The 25,396-nt window shown below is 45.0% G+C and overlaps 1 protein-coding gene across 1 annotated transcript in view; it reads left to right on the forward strand.

Moving 5' to 3' along the window:
* Window positions 1-5,840: 5,840 nt before the first annotated feature.
* nav3 (neuron navigator 3) overlaps window positions 5,841-25,396 on the forward strand; it is a gene marked incomplete at its 5' end in the record, with an annotated part of 744,909 nt that continues 725,353 nt past the window's right edge. The window contains one exon of the mRNA XM_083631970.1: window positions 5,841-6,122. Coding sequence (XP_083488096.1) covers window positions 5,841-6,122 — 282 coding nt within the window. The remainder of the gene's footprint in view (window positions 6,123-25,396) is intronic.

Consider the following 25,396-nt stretch of genomic DNA (forward strand, 5'->3'; position numbering starts at 1 on the left):
CAATAACAGAGTAGATGACTTGTTAAGATGGCGTTGTTGCAGTGCGTCCCTGGAGCTGGTAGGGATTTAGTTTCTTGCTCAAGGACAGATTGCCCTGCCAGCCTAAATTCATCAATTTCGAAATAGATACCAGGTTTAAAAAGGGTTAATATCTAAACCTCACATTCCCTACATACCAGTCCCAATGGAAGAAGACACATTTTAGTTGGGTGTAATTAGATTAGTGCTGAGGTCACACGTTGTGAGACAAGCCCTTTGATTGGTTTTCCCTCTCTGCCCGGGTCTTTTTATTGGACGATGCCGTGTTAGAAAGTTCCGTTTTGCCATGACGCTGTAACACACTCCTCAGACTCCCAACACATCTCCTCGCCTCTCTAAACCGAACCAGATGGAGCCTTTCCATATAAAACCTTCACTCCCTTTTATGTCTCGCACAGAGCTGGGAGCCGTTAAAAAAAAATAATAATAATAATAACGGTTACATATCATTGTGTCGGGTTAATAAACTCCAAATGTGGCATGGCTCATCTGTTGCTCACCGACGAACAAACAGTTTGATAGAATACACACATTTCTTAAGCCCAAATTGTACAGTTGTTGCCATTTATCTTGCATGTGGGCTATCTGCTATCAATACTGCATAAATTTGTAGTCTTTGAAGATTTATATTGTACTGTATCTATCCTCCACATACATTAAGGAGCAGGTCATCTGTATGGCATGCAGTTATAGTAAGTAACTGACCTAAGTTTTAAGTATAGCTGTTTGTTTTTTACAAGTGAAAGCTATTACATGCTTGCCAGCTGTGACCGACCATCTTGGCTCATATTGATAAAATATATAAATAAATAAATATATAAATATATATATATATATATAAATATTATAAATATATAAATAAATAAAAATTGTAATGAAACAAATCAGCACTAATAGCAGGTAAGATGCACTTAGTAAGGCTCATGCTAGATTAAAAAAACAAAACTGAAAGAACCCCACTTAAGTTGAAAAATAAACATTTCAGACATCGGACAAGGACCAATTGAAAATCTTAGAGTCTCTAACAACCAATAGAAATGTCACACCATCATATCAGTATGGTACAAGAAGTGCGGCTGCTGCACCACCTGGCTACATTGAAGATTTCAACTAAAAACACAGTGTGTTCTCAGGGCTTGTGGATACTCGGATTATGCCAGGTGAGCAGTATACAGTAGAAGCATATTTTTTCCGTTTTTTTTTACATTCTTGCTCACGGCCCCCTTCACACTCAGCAGACAGCTCTCTACTTGCCTGACGTGGCCGGTCCCCATTTCTCCAAACTGGGACCGTGACGGCTGCATTCTACTGCATGTAGTACACTGACTGTCAGCAAGTACCTCATACAACCCCACGTTAAAAAATATCAAACTATTCCCTGTAAATGGTCGGCAGCATAGAATCTCGCTTTATGCTGATGATGTTTGGATTTTTCTAGACTCCCCAAGACAATCAATTCCAAAATTGATAGAGCTGATCAGTTTATGGTTCCTTCTCTGGATACAAAATACATTTTTCCAAGATTACAAGATCTTTACAAACTCAACTTTCCTCTTCTCTTGCAAACTATAAAACACGACCTTGACAGGTGGTGTGGTTTTACCGTTATCTTTACTGGGAAGTATCCATCTGATCAAACTAAACATTCTCCCTTGTCTTTTGTATCTCTTTCAAATGCTTCCAATTATGTTGTCAAATAAACATTTTACACAACTAAACAGTTCAATAATTTATTGTATCTGGTGCAAAAAGAAATAGGCTGAGATACGCTGCAACACAGTCCTGCCTAACCGCTGCCCGCTGCCTGCTGCCCCGCTGCCCCGCTGGCCGCGGTGCTCTGGCAGCACCGTCATTCTCATTCTACCAATTGGCTGCCCAGATTAAATGTCTTGGTAACACTTTATAATAAAGTTCAGTACTAAATCATTTATAAGCTGTTAGTTAATTATGAACTAATGATGAACTTTTACAAAACATTAATATACATTTGTAGATGATTAAGATGTAAGTAATTCAAACTTTTGTTAACCCTACCTTTTACAGTCCGGTAATTATCAGCTAATTACCAGGTAAATACTAGATATTTTCCTGACAACTACCAGGTATTTACCCGGTAATTACCTGGTATTTTACCCGGTAATTATAGATTATAGATTATAAACCTCCATTATTACCCATCAATTCCTGTAAATGTGACCGTGTTAGGGTGATAATAACTCAGATATACCAGGTAATTACAGATATTTACTTGACATTGGCCAGGTATTTACCCGGTATTTACCAGATATTAACCCGATAACTACCAGGCAATTTACCTGGTAATTACCTGATATTTACCCAGTAATTATAAACTTGTACCATGTACATTCCAAAATGTTATCAAGTAAAGCCTCACAAGTTACCCAGTAGGTATAAGCTTAAACTGTATACTGTAAAAGGAAGCCTTGTTTGTTTCCATGGTATTACCATGTTCTTACTGTACCATAATATCCTTTGGAATATAATATCCCATTGCCCATGCTATCAACACAACCTTGTACCATGTAGATTTTGGTGGTCAAAGGTCAAAGACCTCAGGAATGCCATTTTCTAGCTCGTTAACACGATATCTCAGGAATGCCTTGTCAGAATTTCTTCAAATTTGCCTCAAACACCCACTTGGACTTGATGATGTACCGATTAGATTTTGGTGGTCAAAGGTCAAAGTTCAAGGTCACTGTGACCTCACGAACGCCAATTTCTAGTTCGTTAACCCGATCTCAGGAATGCCTTGATGGAATTTCAGCACATTTGACACAAACGTCCACTTGTTTAAATTAAGCTTAAGCGAAAATTCTTTAAGAGAAACTTTATCATCATCATTCACTCTCTTTTTATGTATTCACTCTCCTAGGAGAAACCCTCTAGTTGTCATACTCACTTCTTAATCACCCCGCAGTTTCCTGCTTCTAGGAGAAACCCTTTAGTTGTCACAGGCACTCATTCAGCTCTTCAGTCATTCACTTCTTTCCCGCTTAAGAGAAACCCTCTAATTGTCAAGCCCACTCATTCATAAAATGATGTCATCAATCACCCTTTTCCCGCTTCTATCTAGCGTCACTGTTTGTGGGAGGTAACGTTTATTTTAAGCCAATCAGAGTAAGACACCTTTTCCCATTCAGCCTATCACCATCAAGCTGTCAAAGCTAAAAGCTCTCCGTTTTCTCTGTGTGGTCTGTTGCTTCCAGTGCGATCCTGCGACCCGCCTCCACCCCATTCTCCTCCAGTCCTCTCTGAGGTCTCAGATTCAGAAGCTTCCCCATCAAGACCAAGCCCTCACCTGTCACCACCATCAGGTCTAGACTCCACGGGGGTGATCTTCATTCCTATTCCTGGCTGCACTACCCCTGCTGATCATGCCGTCAAATCAAGCTGACGTTATGATGGAGTCTAATCACCAAAAATAAATTATATCTTATGTGCCTATACAGGCTCATGTATCTTATCATCTAATAAATCATCTGTCATTCTAGAAATGTGTCTCTCTGGTTGAATTGTTGTTAGTGAGTCAGTGACCTTGAATCTAATCAGGTAATCCTCGCCTCCAAGTGGATGTTTGAGGCAAATTCGAAGAAATTCTGTCAAGGCATTCCTGAGATATCGCATTGAGCTAGAAAACGACGTTCCTTTGCAAAAAAGTTCAATCAAAATACTTAAAAACACACACATCTCTGAGACATGCTTGTGAATTAGGACTATAAAAAAAGACTGGACTTGACTTAATAATTCACCTAAAAATGAAAATTATGTCACACATCTCATTTAAACCCTCAACTCCATCATCAGTATAATATAAAAGGGAGCTCGGGCTCTGTCTGTTTCTCTGTCTGCCCCACTGATGACATCAGTGATGTCTCTGTCTGTCCCACTGATGACATCAACAGTGATGTCATAAATTCACTCACACAAGGCTATAGTTCAGTGATGATGTCACTGATGACTCCCACCTGAGAGAACTCCTCCTCCCCTCCAATGGGTCTGTATCTGGCCACAGCACCAGACAGGCCAGTAAGCTCCAGTATCTGTCAACAAGAAGTGAGCACTTTAGGAACTCCAGCATCCCCTACCTGAGCAGACTTATAAATGAAAAGATGGAACTTTCTTTCGTATATTTTAACCCTTCTTTTTTTCCAAATGTTTTGTGTTTGTGTTTTTAACATGAACACTGTAAAGGACATGCAATCCATAGTGTTAACTTGATGCAATATGTTCCTGAAGAAAAACTTCAAACTTACGTAGCGCAAGATGCCTATAACTCTATAACTCCATAAGATCTCTCTCTCCCCTGCTCTCTCCCCCTCTCTCTCTCTCTCCCTCGCTCTCTCTCTCGCCTCTCTCCCTCGCTCTCTCTCTCCCTCGCTCTCTCTCTCTCCGTCTATCCCTCACTCTCTCTCTCACGCTCTCCCTCCCCCTCTCTCTCCCCTGCTCTCGCTCTCCCCTCTCTCTCTCCCTCGCTCTCTCTCTTCCCTCTCTCTCCCTCGCTCTCTCTCTCCCCTCTCTCTCTCTCTCTCTCTCCCTCTCTCCCTCGCTCTCTCTCTCCCCTCTCTCTCTCTCGCCCCTGCGCTCTCTCCCCCCTCTCTCTCCCTCACTCTCTCTCTCCCCTCTCGCTCTCCCTCGCTCTATCTCTCCACTCTCTCTCTCCCCCCTCTCTCTCCCTCGCTCTCTCTTTCTCCGTCTATCCCTCACTCTCTCCCTCTCTCTCTCCCTCGGTCTCTCCCTCTCTCTCTCCCTCGCTCTCTCTCTCCTCTCTCACCCCTCTCTCCCTAGCTCTCTCTCTGTTTATCCCTCGCTCTCTCCCTCTCCCCCTCGCTCTCTCTCCCTCTCTCTCTCCATTTACTATTTCTCTCATCAAAGGGAGGGGCAGCTCCAGATGTAGACGGAGAGAGTGTCTACTTCTAGTGTTCACTTTTAGCGTGACCAGAGAGAGAGAGAGAGAGAGAGAGAGAGAGATGGAGAGACAGAAGGACAGAGTAGAGAGAGAGGTAGAGAGATAGAGTGGTAGAGAGAGAGAGAAAGAGAGCTGTTTTGACAGTTGTGTTGGGGAGCAACGTGCTGCTGTGCTTTGCTCCAGAGCGAAGGACACACATGCGCACGTACACACACACACGCGCGCGCGCGCACACACACACACACACACACACACACACACACACACACACACACACACACACACACACACACACACACACACACACACACACACACACACACACACATACACACACGCACACGCACACATACACACACACACGCACACACGCTTAGCCAGGTCTTTGGAATCAGGGTTTTTGCAGAGTGGCGGTTATACCTTCCAGAGGAGTTCACGCCCCCGAGAACTGCTTGGCTTTGTAGTAGAGTTCTGACAGAGAGAGAGAGAGACAGAGAGATAGAGAGGGAGAGAGAGAGAGAGGGGGGGGGGGGGAGTGGGAGAGAAAGGGAGAGGGGGAGAGGGAGGGAGAGAGAGAGAGAGAGGGAGGAGTGTGGCTGGTGGGAGGAGAAGGAAGAGAGAGGGAGAGGAGGGAGAGAGCAGGCAGAGGCAGTCTGTGTGCTCCTGCCTGCTGTGGGCCACAGAATGAGTTTCCTCTCTGTCTGACAGGCAAAGCACTCCGTTCTTTTTTATTTCTTTTTTGTAGTCTTTTCTTTCTTCTTCCTTGGAGACATCAGGGGGAGTTTTGGGACCTTTTTGGGACAGCGTTGGACCTCTAGCCCACTTTCTGGTTGTTCTGGAGTGGGGGTGCGTGTATACACTGACCCTGGTGACCATGCCAGTGGTGGGGGTGGCCTCCAAGCTCAGACAGCCCTCGGCCGTGGTGGGCTCCAAGCCAGTGCACACAGCTCTGCCCATGCACAACCCGCTCAGAATGGCAGGGGGGCAGGGGGGTCACGCGGCCCGGCCGGGGGGCGAGCCGGGGGGGGGCGAACCGGGGGGAGGCGCCCCGGGGCTCTCCTCCTGCCAGCTGTCAATCAAGTCTGAGTACCAGCCGGAGAGGAGGGCGCCCGAGGGCAAGACCAGGGCCGAGACAGAGGAGAGCAAGATCTGCAAGGTTGGTTGAGACGACACAGACGCATAGATGCTCTCTTTGTATATAGGTGTGTGTGTGTGTGTGTGTGTGTGTGTGTGTGTGTGTGTGTGTGTGTGTGTGTGTGTGTGTGTGTGTGTGTGTGTGTGTGTGTGTGTGCAGTATAGCGGGGCTCCTCCACAGGTGGCTGCGCTGGCTGGTTGTCCAGGATGTGAGATGGCAAACAGAGGCAGGCTTGTGACTTCTCTCCTAGACTCTGTCTATGTCTTCCTCTCTTTCCCTCTTGTTTTAACAGGTGCTAGTATGGGAAATAGTATCCGTAGCTCAGTGGTTGGTTGGCACTGTTGCCTCACAACAAGAAGGTCCCGGGTCCTTTCTGTGTGGAGTTTGCATGTTCTCCCCATGTTCGTGTGGGTGTCCTCCGGGTGGTCTGGTTTCCTCCCACCATCAACATGTATGTTAGGGTTAATAGTCCTGTCAAAGACATGTATGTTAGTGTTGATACTCTTCTCATAGTCATGTATGTTAGGGTAAATACTGGAGTTGGTCCCAGGGCGCTGTACTGCGGCTGCCACTGCTCCTAGTCCTGGGTACCTGTTTCGAAATACTTTATTTTTTATTTATATTGCCACAAAAGTACAGTAGCCTACTGCCAAAGGGGGCGTGGTTTGTTCAAAAGTACAGTAGCCTACTGCCACGGGGGGCGTGGTTTGTTCAAAAGTACAGTAGCATACTGCCACAGTGGGCGGAGTTTGTTCAAAAGTACAGTAGCCTACTGCCACGGTGGGTGTGGTTTGTTCAAAAGTACAGTAGCCTACTGCCACAGTGGGCGGGGTTTGTTCAAAAGTGCAGTAGCCTACTGCCACGGTGGGTGGGGTTTGTTCAAAAGTACAGTAGCCTACTGCCACAGGGGGCGTGGTTTGTTCAAAAGTACAGTAGCCTACTGCCACGGTGGGCGTGGTTTGTTCAAAAGTACAGTAGCCTACTGCCACGGGCCTGGTTTGTTCAAAAGTACAGTAGTCTACTGCCACAGTGGGCGGGGTTTGTTCAAAAGTACAGTAGCCTACTATCACGGTGGGTGTGGTTTGTTCAAAAGTACAGTAGCCTACTGCCACAGTGGGCGGGGTTTGTTCAAAAGTACAGTAGCCTACTGCCATGGTGGGTGCGGTTTGTTCAAAAGTACAGTAACCTACTGCCACAGTGGGTGGGGTTTGTTCAAAAGTACAGTAGCCTACTGCCACGATGGGTGGGGTTCGTTCAAAAGTACAGTAGCCTACTGCCATGGTGGGCGGGGTTTGTTCAAAAGTACAGTAGCCTACTGCCACGGGGGGTGTGGTTTGCTCAAAAGTACAGTAGCCTACTGCCACAGTGGGCGGGGTTTGTTCAAAAGTACAGTAGCCTACTGCCACGGTGGGCGTGGTTTGTTCAAAAGTACAGTAACCTACTGCCACGGTGGGTGGGGTTTGTTTAAAAGTACAGTAGCCTACTGCCACGGTGGGCGGGGTTTGTTCAAAAGTACAGTAGCCTACTGCCACGGGGGGCGTGGTTTGTTCAAAAGTACAGTAGCCTACTGCCATGGTGGGCATGGTTTGTTCAAAAGTACAGTAGCCTACTGCCACGGTGGGGGTGGTTTGTTCAAAAGTACAGTAGCCTACTGCCACGGGGGGCGTGGTTTGTTCAAAGGTACAGTAGACTACTGCCACGGGGGGCGTGGTTTGTTCAAAAGTACAGTAGCCTACTGCCACAGTGGGCGGGGTTTGTTCAAAAGTACAGTAGCCTACTGCCACGGTGGGCGTGGCTTGTTCAAAAGTACAGTAGCCTACTGCCACAGTGGGCAGGGTTTGTTCAAAAGTACAGTAGCCTACTGCCACGGTGGGCGTGGTTATTTCAAAAGTACAGTAGCCTACTACCACAGTGGGTGGGGTTTGTTCAAAAGTACAGTAGCCTACTGCCACGGTGGGCGGGGTTCGTTCAAAAGTACAGTAGCCTACTGCCACGGTGGGCGGGGTTTGTTCAAAAGTACAGTAGCCTACTGCCACGGGGGGCATGGTTTGTTCAAAAGTACAGTAGCCTACTGCCACAGGGGGCGGGGTTTGTTTGCACCAGTAAGAGTCCAGTTAGATGTCAGATGAAAGCTGAGAGTCCGCAGATTCCAGTGGTTTTAATCTGATCACTTTATGACCCAAAGTCACTTGAAGAAAAACACTCACTGCTGTGACAGGCGGCAGCAATAGGGTACTTTGAAACAGGTAACAACTCGAGGTACCTCGTATCAAAAGGGTGCAGAGGATACTGTACATTTCCCCACTTGGATAATATATACAAATACAAATACAACAAAAATACAATGGTTTGAGGAGAGTTGTGATGAGTCATGTAGCCTACACAGGGTATCTGCTCACCGGCTGAATGGGGAAGTCATGTAAGTAATGAGTCATGTGGCAGAGAAGATCTATGGCACTGGGTTACCTCATACTTTATTCATCACTATGAGTGTGTGAGTTTGTTATGTGAGTGGGTCTTGTCCATGTTGGGCTGCTTGTTGACTTATTTAACCAGGTCTGTTAAGATCCCTATCTGGCAAGTGAAGCATGTCGTCTGCTGCTCAATGGGGAAGAGCAGCAGCGCAGAGCTAATGGCTGCTACCTGAGACGCCCTGGTGATTAGGTGAACATGCTCTGAATACCACCTCCCACCTCTTTCCCCCTCTCTCTGTCCACCCCTGCATGGTGTAGCCTTTCACATAGATTGCCGGCGGTTCCCCCAAAGCTTATCCCCCCCCCCCCCTCCCAAAAAAAAGTAGAACCCAAAAAAATGTGCACACCGCACGCAGATGGGTCTGATAGACGCACATAGGCTTGTCGTTAAGTAGTTCCCCATATTAAACTCAACCCCCGTGCCAAGTTCTTTCCCTTTTTGCGGAAATGTTTGGCTTGGATTCCAGAGGAGGAGAAGGAGGAGGTCCGAGGAGTTTTCAAAAGTCCCCACCGAATAGTTTTGAGAGCAGCGTCCGGGACGTCCCACAGCCAGAGCTGTCAGAGCGCAAACTGAAACTTTCCTGTTTGGCCGGTTGATCTCCCCCCCCCCTCACTCCCCTCCTCCTTCCTCACTACCCTCCCCCCCCCTCACTCCCCTCCTTCCCCCTCACTCCCCCCTATCGTTACGAAACCTTGGGAAGGAAGGGAGGAAGGAAATGAGAAAAAAATGAAAAGACTCCCTTCTGTGATACTGAACAAGGCTGCAGAGTTTCTCCTTGCTCGTGACCTCAGGTTAACGTGAGCAGGACACTTCAAAGCCGGGGGTTAAATCCTCCCATCAGCGTGTCATGTGACCCCGGGGGGGGGGGGGGGGGGGTCATCATTAGCTCTGCTGCTGAACCAGCAACCTCTGCTCACCCTTTAGCTTTTTAACACAACTGCTCTTACAAAGCTCTCTGCTCACACACGCCCTCACAGCTGGATTTTGAGAGACGTCTTCCATCGTATGCAGCGATGGGAAAAGTGCACACATTCTTTACTTAAGTAGAACTACAGTTACTTGTGTTTAAAATAAAGACTCTGGTAAAAGTATAAGTACTGATTCAACTTGTTTACTCAAGTAAAAGTACAAAAACACAGGCTTTGAAATGTAACCAAAAGTAAAACGTTTTTCTACTGGCTGTTTCTGTGCAAAGCGAACTGAAACTCACGTCATATTAAAATAAACGTAAAAGGTTTTGCTACACGTGCTCACTTCTAGGGTGGAAACTAGAGATGCGCAGATGAGCTTTTATGCCACCCTAATCGGCGTATATGCATGAACCATCCGCCCGCCATAAATCCGTGCAAATTATTTCCTACTATTTATAGATCCGCGCCCGCTGTGCACCCGACATTTCACAACGCTAACATTGTATGGGAAAATACGAACGCGTCTTCTCTTTCCAACGCGTCTTCAGCGGAGTCCCCTGTGAGGTCCTGGTGACATCATTGACCATATATGGAGCAAGAGAGGAGAAATTACTTTCACGTAGCGCATGGCTCTTGTTTACCACTGTCCTGGGTCCTTCGGGGGTCCTGCTATCACACAATAGACGGCTAACAATCTGGCTGATTAAAATTGAAGCTTAAAATACGTTCATAGACTAGAGAATGTAATTAATATTAATTTTCCTCATTAATGATACATCATTTCACCAGCCTGCAACCCATCCGCTATTAATCAGAATGTTTATTTTTATGATCCGTCCCGCCCGCGGGGCGGCATATCCGCGGTCAGCGTGGTTATAACTGTGGCCTGCGCATCACAAGTGGAAACTCTGGAGACAATGAACCACAACCACACGCACACGGACACAAAGCTCTCCAATTATAGTAGTAGGTTTGGCTACAGGTGGTGCATACTGATGGTATTTAATCTCTGGTCCTGGATTTGTTTGAAACACAGTCACGGAAGAACTAAATGTAGGAAATGAAAATAAATAAACTGACAGTCCTTCAAGTCAGTGTTGGTGGAGCACGAAATCCTTCATGACTTGTGTTAGTGGTAGGGAGTGGACTTGGTTGAAGCGATGTGTGCCCAGCGCTTGCCGGATCCGGATCCGAGACACGTGCGGGCCAGTATGCCATCACGATAACAGGAGGCATAATGTGTTAATTCCACTACAGGAGAGACTTGATGTTCTCTGAAATTGGGTAGAAAGAGATGGGCGCATATCGGCATTGGCAATCGGCCAAAAGAGTTGGAAAATATTGATATGGGGAAAAACTCCCCAGGCCGTGCATCCCTAAGCTGAATGCCCACAGAGTGTACCTGTAAATAGCAAGCTAACACGCTGTACTGCCTGTCTTTGGGAAGCTGCGAGGCGGGCAGACAGGTGCTGCTTGCCCCAGCCTGTCGGTGTGGGTGAGGAATGGGTGGTATGGGGGAGGTAATTAGTCTGCCTAATTGTGTTGTGCAGCCCCGTCACAGCCTCACTCTGCAGGGTTAAATGTTGTCATTATACTCTCCTCTCTGTCCTTTAACTCACACTGCTCGCTTCTGCTAGTATTGAGGGGATCAAACACGGGTTTTGAGTGTGTGTGTGTGTGTGTGTGTGTGTGTGTGTGTGTGTGTGTGTGTGTGTGTGTGTGTGCAGTGTGTGACAGTATGCCTGTTTGTGCACATGCATGCAACCTCCCGTATGTAGCGCGAGCTTGCGTTGACTTGTTCGCCCTAGCTTATACAAAAGACTACACACATCACACATCTCACCCTGGGTCATGTTTGCCAAATTGTACGTGAAACGTTTGTTGCGCATGTTGTTTGAAGTCACATGGAGTACCTGGCGGTGTTACCGTGGTGTCTGTCACATGATTTCAGATCATGTCAGGAACACAGAAATGTATATACTAAACTGGTTTTATATATTTCCTGTGATTGTTCAAGCTTTCCGGCACTCAAATTCCACCCTGAGTTAAAACAGTTTGAAAATGCCATTTGACCCGTGCATGTTAGGGTATTTATCTTTTAGTCATTTTACTGATCCCGTCATGCAGAAGAGCAAGCACGTTCAGAATAAGATTGAATTCCTTCGCGCCATGGACCCCTAAACTGACCCATCCCCCATCTGATAAGATTTTTGCTTTGTTTCATTCTAGAAAGTATAGGAAACTCATGATCAAAATAGTCATATATTCTGACATTGTGTTGCAGATGACAAGTTAAAATAAATAATTTCCCATTTTGCTGGGGACCTCGAACCCCATCAAGGACCCCTGGGAATCAGCTCACATTTGAATGCTTTATTTGAGTCCACAAATATAAAAAGTACAGGGGAATCAAATCTAATGGGTTAGACCATGCAGGGATACTCCACTTGCTTTGCCCGGGGGCCACTTTCACAAAATGACTCTAAACCCTCGCCCCAAACAAAGCAATAAAGGATCTTTCCAAAAAGAAAATGAACCAAACATGACTTTGTGCACACAGGATAGTTAATTAGTTAAGTTACGTTAACTTAGTTAAGTACATATAACTGCCACTGTGTGAGGTAGAGAAGAAACAAACACATTCATAGATTCAAATATGAAATCAAATGAGAATATAATGCAGGTTTCATACCTATATGCTACTCACATCCATATTTAGTTCACATGTAATACTTCCATAGGCATACTTAATAACTACCATGAATTAACTTCTGCTCCTAATTACAACAACAATGCAAAGCAAAAATAAAATCAATGTTCAGGTGTGTAGTATTTAAAGGTCCCAATTCGTGCAGCTGTAACCTCTTAAAAACGTGTGTCTCTGGTCCATAAAACATGATTCTGGATTAATCTGTCGAAAATATAGCAAACCCGTTTGTTGTGACGGAGTTCTCACTTCCTCATCTGGTTGCTTCCCAAGAACGGCCTGTTTCTATAATATATTCAGAACTAACAGTTCCCATTGGCCGCTGAGGGAGAGCCCGCCCCAGGCTCCCAGCGGCCAATCAGATTAGCGTCTGTGGACCAGCACGCTAGGTTGCGAGTTATCGTTAACTAAACGGTACTACGCTAAAGAGGACATCTCAAAATGCCTAGACTTACCGAATGCACCTCTGCAGTTGCTGGATCACGTACAGTTGGCGTCGCTCCAGCTAGAAGTGTTAATTTTGTGGCTATAGACTAAATGGTGCAGGTAGCTTGTGTGAGAGAGACCCGCGCAGTATGCAGGAGGAAGCTAGTGACGTCCCGATTCCCCCAGATTCCCCTCTGGGCAAACGAAGCGTTTGGGGGTGTGGCTTGGAGGAGACTGCAGAGGGACGCTGGATAGGGACAAATCCAACTGTGGCAGTTCTGAGCGTGTGACCACTCATTACAGGGAGGGCTGACAGCAGTATATATGCATTTACAAGTAAAAACAGCTTTTGCACGGAATGGGACCTTTAAATCCAAGTCCATTTGCTTACGAGGTTAACATCTCGTGCAGTTTATACTGTACCTAAATGGTGAATGGAAATATCGATTGCTTTGTGGGCGGGCGTGCACTTGTCGCACGGTGTTGCAACAATAATGGATTGCGTTCTCCTGCGTGTGATAGGCTGCAACTTCATTCATTCAACTTTCCACTTGAAAGGAACTGGACTTACGTTCTATCTTTGGAGTGAAGTTTGCACAGAGGCACATTAAACATGGATCTGGGTATTTTTCTGCTATCATTGTGTGTGTGTGTGTGTGGGGGGGGGGGGGTCAGCTGCACTAGTGCACTCGCTTAGTCCTTCATCTGCATGCATGCAAGAGGGAGGGAGAGAGAGAAAGAGAGGGAGAGAGAGAGAAAGAGAGAGAGAGAGAAAGAGAGGGAGAGAGAGAGAAAGAGAGGGAGAGAGAGAGAGAGAGAGAGAGAGAAATAGAGGGAGAGAGAGAGAAAGAGAGGGAGAGAGAGAGAGAGCAGCGACTGCTGTTGCTCTGGACATGTGGCGGTCACAGTCAGTGTTAATTGGCATGAGAACAGTTTGGGCAGAGTGAGCGTGTGAGATTGAAGGTGAAAGTGTGTCACACGCCAGATAGAAACATGTGATTTGGAAACCCTGGGCAGAGGTGTCACACAACAGAAACGTGTCAGTTGGCAGGCCTGGGCAGAGGTGTCACACAACAGAAATGTGTCAGTTGGCAGGCCTGGGCAGAGGTGTCACACAACAGAAACGTGTGAGTTGACAGGCCTGGGCAGAGGTGTCACACAACAGAAACGTGTGAGTTGGCAGGCCTGGGCAGAGGTGAATGAATGAATGAATAAGTTTATTTCGGTACATGTAAAAGACTGATTTCTCAGCCTGCGTAACCGAAAGGGTGTAGGTAGAAGCAAAGCTTATACTGACCTACCCCTTTTACCTTACAATTATATGATTCTCACAACATGTACATGGCTTTGTACATGGTTTGTATTGTAATGTAATCGACTAAGTCCTTGAATTTCAGAATGTTTGTGCAGATGAATAGTGGGTTGGTTGGCTCACGGTATGTTTTTTTATTGATGATTCTTATGGCTTTATTTTGTAGTAAAAGTATTTAATTGGTGTTTGTTTTGTATGTGTTTCCCCAGACCTCAATGCAGTATGTCATATATGGAGCTATTAATGAGTAATATAAAGTGATTAATTAATTTTGAGAGAGGAAATCTTTGGCTTTATACATAATTGCAATGGATTTTGATATTTTGGGTTTTATGTAATTTATGTGTGATTTCCAGTTTAATTTATTGTCAATGATAGCCCCAAGAAATTTGGTTTCAGTTACAGCTTCAATATCTGCATCATTTATTGTTAGGTTTCTGGATGGAATTGTGGTTTTATTTCCGAATATAATGTACTTTGTTTTGCCAAGATGAAGTGATAATTTATTAGAATCGAACCATTGTTTGAATTTCTGCAGTTCCTTCTCCACCATATCCAGAAGCTGTCCCAAATGGTCCCCACTATACAGAACACAGTCATGTCATCAGCAAATAAAATGCAATTAAGTGATTTTGAGACCAAGCTGATGTCATTAATATATAAAAGAAACAGCAATGGACCAAGAACTGAACCTTGAGGCACCCCACATGTGACCTTCTGGAATTCTGAATTAGTGTGATTTATGTGGACATATTGATACCGGTTTTGTAAGTAGCTGGTTAACCAATCATGTGCCAATCCCCTGATGCCATACTTTTGTAGTTTAACTAATAATAAGGTGTGGTCTATTGTATCAAATGCTTTCTGTAAATCAAAAAATACCCCTACTGTATATTGTTTGTATATTTGTATATTGTAGAGGTGTCACACAACAGAAATTAGGGCTGGGACGGATCACGGATAATCCGTGACCCGTACGGATCAGCCCCCACGGTTCGGCACACGGTTCGGAACGTCGTGGTCCGCGGAACCCTCCCCCCCCCCACCTTTCGTTTCATTTAATTAACGTTAGTGTATGATAACGCCTGCAGCGCAGCCAGACACAGACAGGCATCATGGCATGCACAAGTGAGCTTCCTCATCCCTTGTCATCGCTGTAAAGTCTCTCTGAAGGCTGTGGCTAGTGGCTACTAAAGACAACAAACTTATTTCAACACCTCTGAAGAAGCACAGGAATGCAAGCAGCGTGTTGCGAGCAGCGTGTTGCAGGCTGCACAATATAACGAGAGCCACAACACACACACACACACACACGCGCGCGCGCACACGTTTCACGAACACATTATCACCGGACGGTGAAATGTTGCCTTGGACACATAACAACAAAACAACAAGTGGGGCCACCGAGTAGCATAACGTAGCATCAACGTTATGTTTCCAGACTCACCCGGTCTGGTCTGTAGCCTACCCGTGTCAAGTGACTACGTAGCAACAGCTAGGAAGTTAGGCGCAGTGCCACCTAAAACAGGAAGTTGTTGTTCTGCCTTCAGAGTAAAAGCATAAATTGTGTCATGAGAAAAAAAATTTTTTTGAGCTGTGCAGGGCAACAAATGGTTAGAGAAGTATAATAGTATTAAAAATTCAAATCGAAAATCTAATTTTGAGAGAAAAAATCTGATATAGCCTATATATTTTTTTTTTGCTGATCCGAAAAATCCGTGATCCGTGGCTCAAAATCCGTCACGCGATCCGATCCGTGGGTTTTCTGATCCGTCCCAGCCCTAACAGAAATGCGTCAGTTGGCAGGCCTGGGCAGAGGTGTCACACAACAGAAACGTGTCAGTTGGCAGGCCTGGGCAGAGGTGTCACACAACAGAAACGTGTGAGTTGACAGGTCTGGGCAGAGGTGTCACACAACAGAAACGTGTGAGTTGACAGGCCTGGGCAGAGGTGTGACACAACAGAAACGTGTCAGTTGGCAGGCCTGGGCAGAGGTGTCACACAACAGAAACGTGTGAGTTGGCAGTAGAGGTGGCCCGATACCGATGCCAGTATCGGTATCGGAGCCGATACTGGCCTATTTTGCTGTACTCGTACTTGCCCGATACTGACACGGCCGCGCGCCCGATACCACTTTACACCTAGGGCATGCAACGTGACATTAACCTAGCAAGCCAGCGTCAGGCTCACACAGCTGTTAATGCATGCAGAGAAGCTTCACTATAACAGCCTGTTTGTTTGCATCTCTACCTGGAGCGCTTTGTGAGGAGAAATAAAAAGCTATCAGGTCAGTAATCAGCTGAGTGAGCTACAGCCTGCACCGCTTCGCTCGCCTATTCACTGTCTGACTGATTAGCTCTGCAGTTAGCCGCATAGCCTGCAACAAGCTAAAACACTTTCTGTTCAACTTACAGGTTAACATTCGTTGCTCTTCTAGCAGACAACACAGTGCTGTGGAACAAGCAAAAACTTACCAGATCGTTGTAATACGTGCTACGTGTCCCGTAATCCATACTGCCTTAAAGTTTAATGTTTTAAAAGTGGAACATAACGTTAAAGTGGAATGTAACGTTAATGCAAATTTAGCAACAATTGTCACAATTTCATTTCGGTTTTGCCTTCAAAATAAAAGCACGATAAAGTTTGTTTTTACAATAAACATTAAAGTAGTAATCTAACTACGAGACCCAACATAATGAACATAAGAACACAAGGAACCTCTATTTTAATGTTTGAATGAAAATAGACCAGCAGAACAAATACAAAGGAGATGCACAGCTATGTGGTTTAAAGGTTGATTCATAGCATACTTCTTTATTTAATTGGAAACCTTATTTCCTTATTTAATGGGAAACTTTTGTTTCATAAGGCATCAAGAGAAGAGACTATCAATTATAGAGGTGATACCCATTATGCAAAATTTCTGTGGTTTTGCGAAAACTAGGTAGCCTACTTCTGCAGATAATATAAAGAAAATCACTAAAACCCATAATCTTGAAAAGTTATCTTTTAATTAACCACACGGTGTAACAAAAACACGTTGTCGACCACGAATTAAATACTCGGTATCGGTATTCGGTATCGGCAAGTACCCAGATGTCAATACTCGTACTCGTACTTGGTCAGCAAAAAAGTGGTATCAGGACAACCCTAGTTGGCAGGCCTGGGCAGAGGTGTCACACAACAGAAACGTGTGAGTTGACAGGCCTGGGCAGAGGTGTCACACAACAGAAACGTGTGAGTTGGCAGGCCTGGGCAGAGGTGTCACACAACAGTAACGTGTGAGTTGACAGGCCTGGGCAGAGGTGTCACACAACAGAAACGTGTGAGTTGGCAGGCCTGGGCAGAGGTGTCACACAACAGTAACGTGTGAGTTGACAGGCCTGGGCAGAGGTGTCACACAACAGTAACGTGTGAGTTGACAGGCCTGGGCAGAGGTGTCACACAACAGAAACGTGTGAGTTGGCAGGCCTGGGCAGAGGTGTCACACAACAGAAATGTGTTTTTTGACACGCCTGGGCAGAGGTGTCACACAACAGAAATGTGTTTTTTGACAGGCCTGGGCAGAGGTGCGAGCTGGGAACATAAATACGAGGGATGAGAGCTAAGCGGAGAGGGAGGAGCTAAGCGGAGAGGGAGGAGGGATTCGTTTTTGCTTTGGTGTGTTTGCAGTTTGCGGTCCTCATGTTGTTGCTTTCCACTGAGCCAGGGAGGAAGTCCAAGTTAAGCTTATGACAAACACTGCCCACTCAAACCACATCTGCCGATCAGCCCACAGCTGAATGCCCTAGCCTAGCGCAACAGCTGCTTCTATCCACCTTATTTCTAGCTGCCATGATGCCTGATGGGTGCTTCTTCCGCTTCCGGTGTAATAGACTGTTTTACATATGGTTTAAAAGAAAACGTCTATGAGGATTTTACAGCCGAGCCATTCTGCTCTACAGCCATGTCATTCGGGTGCTGGGATAACGTAATGCATTGTGGGTAGTCGGCTACTGTGGCTAATGTTAGAGGCTAGCTAGCTATGTTACATGGCAGGAAAACGCCACTGAATGACCAAATTGATTTAACTTTTAACCATTTCGAGTAACACTGTTTCCATACGGACCCCCCAGTGTTGGTTAGTTGTTTATAACGTGACTATATTTATAACTTTTATAACATACTACAGTTTCTGGTTTATAATTCGGGTCTGCAGCCGAGTAACAAAGGAAATGGCAAGCTGCAACAATAAGTCATGTTAAACCGGACCTTGTACCCACGATTATTTTTATTATTATTTTTTACAGTGGGGCATTCAAAAATAAGGTGGATAAGTGACTTTGTGTGTCCATCCGTCGTTATGGCACGGACCGCCCTTCCATCCGTTATGGCACAGACCCCCTGTGGGCCCAGCCCCCACAATGATGTCATTGTCATCCTTGTCGAGTGGTGGCCAGTGGTGACTGATAATGTCATAGTAAACAAACACCAATCCATCACCTGAGCATGTAAACTCACCCGACTGTAGATGTCATGCCCACTGATGATGTCATGCCCCACAATCATCGAGTGATGTGACTGATGTGGGCCCCAGCCCCACAATTGGGCCAGAGCGATGATGTCATTGGCATCATTGTTGAGTGGTGGCCAGTGGTGACTAATGATGTCACACTGGTAAACAAACACAATCCATCAACTGAGCTTGAAAATGCCCCCGACTGATGATGCCATACCCACTGATGTCACTGTTTTTTTTTTACCTTTATTTATACAGGGGGAGTCTCACTGAGAGCAATGCTCTCTTTTTCAGGAGTGCCCTGTTCACATTCACACACACATTCATACCTAGAAGCTGACCAGTACAACGGGGGCAGTTGGGGTTAGTTATGGCATATTATACAATACAACAATGTTGTTGTTGACAGTGATGACAGTAATAGAAGATGCCAAATCATTCAAAACAATAAGCATTTTGCTTTTAGAAGCATTGTGCCATCGTGCAGCACTGTTCCAAAAACCTGACAGAAAGAGCGATGTTTTTAGGCTTTGCAGAAATCCCACTTTTGTATTCCATGCTTTCACTTTCGTATCACTATTTTGTTCTGAGTCAGAGATTTATGTTACAAAAAATACAAATGCGGTTGAACTAAAATGTTGTATACTTAGTAGAACTAACACAGGCCCATGCAGGACAAGGGGGAATCTACAATACCTCAAAGTATTTGACTGTAATCCGATCACAAAGCTATCTGTCTCTACTGTCAGTCCTCCCTGCAGTCAACAGAATAGAACAGAGTCTTATATGGTGAGTGTCTGTTTATCTCAGTGACGCAGGTCGTTGTATACATGAGCTGTGACCGGCTGCTATTTTAGTTGGCTCCCGCCGGTGTAACGCGGTGTAATGCTACCCTGACATGTCGCTCCTGGCGTAACGCTACCCTGACATGTCGCTCCTGGCGTAATGCTACCCTGACATGTCGCTCCTGGCGTAATGCTACCCTGAGTCATGTCGCCCCTAGTCTCTCTTCCTTTCCGTCAGAGTCTGGCGTCGCAGGTTTCCATTGTGGGATTGCGAAAAAAATGCTCTGTTTGGGTTAACCAATCAGCCTCGTCTTGGGCGGTGCTTAGCGTTAGTGCCCTTGGAAAATAGTTTCGGGGTGGAACTTGTGCCGAGCAGGCCTTCTTTATTGCACAATCCAAATTTTCTTCAAAACTTGCCATTTTCAGCGTGTAGCAACGAGTTAGCCTGTAGGTTTCTGCCGTTAGCTTTCTACGCTAGCTAGTTAGCGTTCGGCAGGAGCATTACAGCGACACACATGGGAGCGGAAGCCGCTCTGATTGACATGGTCGGAGCCAATGAACAGAGCGTGACAGAGCTTGCAAGCGGGGGAGCGGATATCCTGCTGTCACCGAAACAGCCGCTCGAATGGGAGAGCAGCTTTAGAGCAGGGGCGGGCTGATCCCTGTTGCCTGTTTCCACAGCGCCAGACTCTCTGACGGAAAGGAAGAGAGGCTGGCTAGCGAGACTATGTCGCCCCTGGTGAATGAGTGCACAAGTGTTTGTCGGAAAGGGCAGACGAGTGCCAGACACACACCAAATTCACTAGAGTTAAAATTCAGGTGTTAGGCCAGTTTAGAGTGAAGTGTTGAGGTTGTGGTGTTGATTTGGTTAGAATTAACTCTGTACTAGTGGAACCACAACATTTTCAGTGTTAAAATACAGAGTTGATTGTATTTAACACTGTAGACTGCATAGTTTGACACTATCAGAAATACTTTAAACATCCGGGCATTTGGTAGGCGTGTCCATGGTCTTCTGAAAGAATTCACAGAGCATCCATTTGCAATTCCTGCAAAGCCCCATTGCATCTAGCCTCATCAAAAGGATAGCCTACACCTCTGGGATAAACTAGTAAGTAAAAAATCTTGTCATGCCATGTCATTTATTGCATTTTTGTCTTTTGTTGGCTTGCTGTTCCAAAATTGTGAGACAGAATGGAAAACTCGAAGCTAACGAATTGCCGCCAACACAACATTTCTGCCATTCTGATTCAGAACATGTAGCTAGCAGGCTACAGGTTAGCTGGCTAGCTAACGTTAGACCTTATGGGCTAAAGCTAACCATGAGCCATGTTTTTCGAATAAGTTGGCCATTGCGACTATAAAGCACATTTCCCTTGTTTTTCCCGGCGCATCTATCTACCTAATCGGACTAACGTTAAATAACGTTAGCTCGTTTAGCTCCGTGTGCAATGTCACATACTAGGCGGTCAGCCCCCGGGTCCAAATCAAAACAATACGCTAACGTTAACGTTATTTACTAGTAGGCGATATAACAGTGAGATAGCGTTGCCTAGTCGGATTAACTAGTCCTGATAGAAAACGGCGAAATATACTTTTTAAGACACAAAAGTAGTTTTAACATTTAAACGAGAGGACTGCTTGGCGGCTATTAGCTGGCCGATCAGCTAGGAACTAGCTCACGCTAGCTACCTGAGCTGCTGCTGTGTGAGCCTGGCTCACGTTATTGTGCGTTTGTTATGGTGGGTTAAAACGTGTCCAAGTGGTAATCAGTCCTGATAGAAAATGGGGAAATACACTTTTTAAGACATGCGTGTATCGTTAGTTTTAACGTTAAAACGTGAGGAGGACCACTTCCGGCATATTGATAGCAGCTACGTTTAGCGTCCACTAACATTATGGCGCATGGCCAGGGGGTAATAACGTTAATTATTAGCCTTCAATTGCATCTCTTCAAAAAAAAATTAATTAATTTCATGTATCTCTTGATTTGTAGCAACCAACACCATTGGACTGGACATAAAACTGAAGGTAAGCTTGTGTTTGTTTTTATCTTACCTCTAAAGTAGCCACAATGCTAACCAATAGCCATGCAATGATAAATATCTAAAAGTGTATTGTTAGTCATTCGGGAATGCAGTTGTGAAGGAGCCCTGTATGAATTGTGCAGAATAATGAATTGTCCTCTAATTGTAATAGAAGAGGGAATCCCATGTTTATAGAGCCCAGCCACATTTCTTTGAGACTATGCAAAGGTAAAGGTAAAGGTAAAGTCCCACTGATTGTCACACAATGTGTGAAATTTGTTCTCCGCATTTGACCCATCCCCTGGGGGAGCGGTGAGCGGCAGCGTGCGCCGCGCTCGGGAATCACATGGTGATTTAACCCCCCAATTCCAACCCTTTGATGCTGAGTGCCAAGCAGGGAGGCAATGGGTCCCATTTTTATAGTCTTTGGTATGACTCGGCCGGGGATCGAACTCACGACCTCCCAGTCTCAGGGCGGACACTCAGACCACAAGGCCACTGAGCTGGTCTAATGGGCCTACCTCTAACTAGGGTAGGGTCATGCTCTTTTTTTTATCCAGTCACTTTCAAATCCAGACGCGTGGCAAACCTGAAAGTTCTTAAAGTAAATAAGCAGATGAAAGCTTGGGTGAACGATATTTTAGCTTCAAATATGGAAGTCTCCACTGTGTCGTACCTCTCCTCCTCGCTCTCTGCAATAGCACCATCATTAAGTGAGATTGGTAAATGCTATTGCAGAGAGCGAGGAGGAGAGGTACGACACAGTGGAGACTTCCATATTTGAAGCTAAAATATCGTTCACCCAAGCTTTCATCTGCTTATTTACTTTAAGAACTTTCAGGTTTGCCACGCGTCTGGATTTGAAAGTGACTGGATAAAAAAAAGAGCATGACCCTACCCTAGTTAGAGGTAGGCCCATTTTCTATGTTGAAACAATTAGCTGTGTTGTTGAGGTTAGGGGTGGGCGATATGACGATCTTAGATCGCACATTCTATCAGTTGCAATTCTATGTCTGAAAGATGACTCCAAAGCCCCCCCCCCTTCACAACACAGAGGAGGAGTTGGTTTGACTTGTGATGTGAACACTCACACACACTTAACGTAGCAGGCTGGCATCTTTGAACAAGTTAAATAATGATAATTAGCCGCCGTCAGCGGCAGCAGCAGTCTGAACAGTTGCCTCCACAGTTCAGACTTAATTTTTCGGTCACGCTGCCTGTTTGGTACTGTAGCTGACGAGAGAAGGGCGTGCTGCTCGGTGATATAGCAGTTCCCTCGCTGTTGTAAGAAGCCCAGTCTAGTGATGCAGTAATGTTACCTGACGAGCAGCAGTGCTTTGATGTTTGCCTCATTTGTGCGTGGCTCGTTAATGCCGCCACCTCTCTCATGTTCAAAATATTTAATGTTTTGACACAACACAACCTGCATTTCGCTTAGCCTGGGCGGTCTGTTGCAGTTGCCCAACTTGCCCATGACATGAGGTAGGCAGGCTATTTCTCCATACCAAGCGGCTAGTCTGCCTGCCTCCCTCACCGAGTTTATGGAACTGTCAGGCCACCACCAAACTAGTTTTCAGGTAACGTTAACGTGAGCGCGTGCCTGCTTGTCAACATTTTATTTCTTAGTGTTTAACAAACTATGGGTCGGGACCCAATTTGGGTCACACACCATGGTTTGTCCTGCATAGAGAATTGTGAGGCAGCCACCTCCGTCAAATTCCGTCCCACCTCCAGCCCTTGACCTAACTCTGACCCAGCTGATTTAATGGAAAACAGTTTTCCAACAAGCGTTGCACTCAGTGGATTTGTCATTTATAATTGTGGCATTAAGCCGATGTGTTGACAATTTACTGTTAAATATTCTTTAATAAAGTAATTTGTTTAAAAAAAGGCAGACTTCTGAGTCCCTTTGCATAGTCAAATCGGTGCACAATCCACATCGAGAACATATATTTTCATAAAATAAAAATAAAAAACGCCATCGGCTGCCTATCTGTAATCTGTGAATTTTCCCTCACTAAAATCTGTATCTGTCTGAAAAATCCCATATTGGTTGGGCTCTAGTACCACCGCTGCCTCATTTTGAGCCAGGAAAAACCCTGCACACCACTCTGCAGTGGGCTACATGGTGTTTGTGGCACTTGGATTGAAAAGGTGTACAGGAACCCTGATACAAAGCTATCACTCATCAAGTGTGAAGACCAGAAAGTTCAGGGGTATTATATACATATTATACTGTGTAGAATTTCCACTTGAAATGTTGTGCATGAGCCTCATACTCAGCTCCTATATGCACTGTTTATATTGAGAGCCCAGACCTGTCAGGCAGAGAATCATCATACCGATGGACTTCAGTTCCAAAAAGTATATTTTAGTCCATCAAGAGGATTAGAGTGTGGTGTAACTTTTGTATTTGTTATTTAGGCTATTAAAAGACTTGGATATCTAAGAAAAGTGTTTCCCTCTTTGTCCACAGGCTCATGTTATAGCCAACATGATCATTAAGGTGCAATATCAAAACCGCAGGAAATACATAAAATTACAAGCTGCTGATTTTGAAGAATTCATTTCTCAAGGTAAATTGTCCCACTTGGTATATGACTAACCAGTAATACAGACTGAGTGGTTGTAATATTTTACAATTTAAACAATTTGCCATGTTAATGTTTTAACCTCGTCCCTTAGTGAGACAGCAGTTTTCCATCCCTGTGAACGAGATACATGTGGAAGATGATGGTGGCATTGAAGTGGATGAAAACGTCTTCGCAGAATTATCCACGGCTCCAGGGATTTGCTTTGTGATCAAGGACGGCGATGACCATGGTAAATTAAAAATAAATAAATAGTGCACTGCCCGTTTAAAACATGCCTGTCATGCCTGTAGTGCAGCTTTCTTGACAACTGCGTGCGACCATTCACATGCATGTCCAGAGCCGGCCACTTACAGCTTACTCAAGAACCATTCATCCAAACAACTTCAGTTGACACTGCACTTAATTGCGTTCTCACAACACATCAAGTGTGAAGTCGATCAGATGAATGCCGTTTGAGAGAATCAACAGACGGACAGACATAGATTCCTGATTATAGTTGGATAGCTTACGTTTATGTTGCATTAATAGCATTGCTTATTTCAGATGCATCTATTGACATCATTATCCAGTTTTAAGATTAGCATATTAAATATTAAGACACCTGATATGGAAACAGGTTTATCTTGAAGTGGGAATTGAGTGATGTCTCTGTCCGTCCTTTGATTTTCTAGACAGCCGATCATCAAACACATCAACTTCACACTTGGTGGGTGTGTTGCTGTGGATGCAGGAAGTGCAGTGTTGACTGAAACTGTTTGAATGAGCAGTGCTCGGCCTGTTATGGACGATGATGTTTCCAATGGACTGCACTAGTAGCACAAATGGGGCATATTTTTTTGTTTTTGGGTGAAACAGGGCGGTTTGTTTAACAGCAGTCTTCATCTGGGAATATTAGTTGAAACACATTGGTTATCCCTGCTAAATTAAAGGATTTAATGTATCAGAGTGCCCCGGATTTTTACCTTTGTTTATTCAGGGATGCAAACTCGAGGTGGAAAAGGTGACCAAACACACAACCTATAGAGCAGACAAAACCACTCATAAATCATGTGTCCTACTTTAGGATAAAAAGGTGACTAGTTTGCATCCCTGTTATATATTTTGTTCTGTGTTTCAGATACATCTCAATCACCTCCATCAACGCCACAGTCATCCCATGGGAATAACCCGTCGACGTCAATGAGTAGCAGTGACAGTGAAGCGGCAAGAACTCCCAAGCGACGTAGAACTGATGAGGCAGCATCGGAGAGTTCCTCAGCCAGAGATGTAAGTTTATCATCAGATCTCTACAGATAGAAAGTTTAAATCATATTGAAATTGTCGTTGTCACCTATGCCACCCATGTGTGCTTTAAATTAAAACTGCTAAATCAGAATCAGAATCAGAAAGACTTTAATGATCCCCGGGGGGAAATTGGGACAAGTTACAGTACTGTAACTCGCTCACAGAACACACATAGCATAAAATAAACAGTAAATGCAATATTAAGCAAATAAGCAGAAGAACACAACATAGCATAGAATAACAGTAGTAAATGCGATAGAAGCAAAAAATAAGTAG

The sequence above is a fragment of the Poromitra crassiceps genome (genome assembly GCF_964638095.1).
Source record: "Poromitra crassiceps genome assembly, chromosome: 2".
NCBI lineage: Eukaryota > Metazoa > Chordata > Actinopteri > Beryciformes > Melamphaidae > Poromitra > Poromitra crassiceps.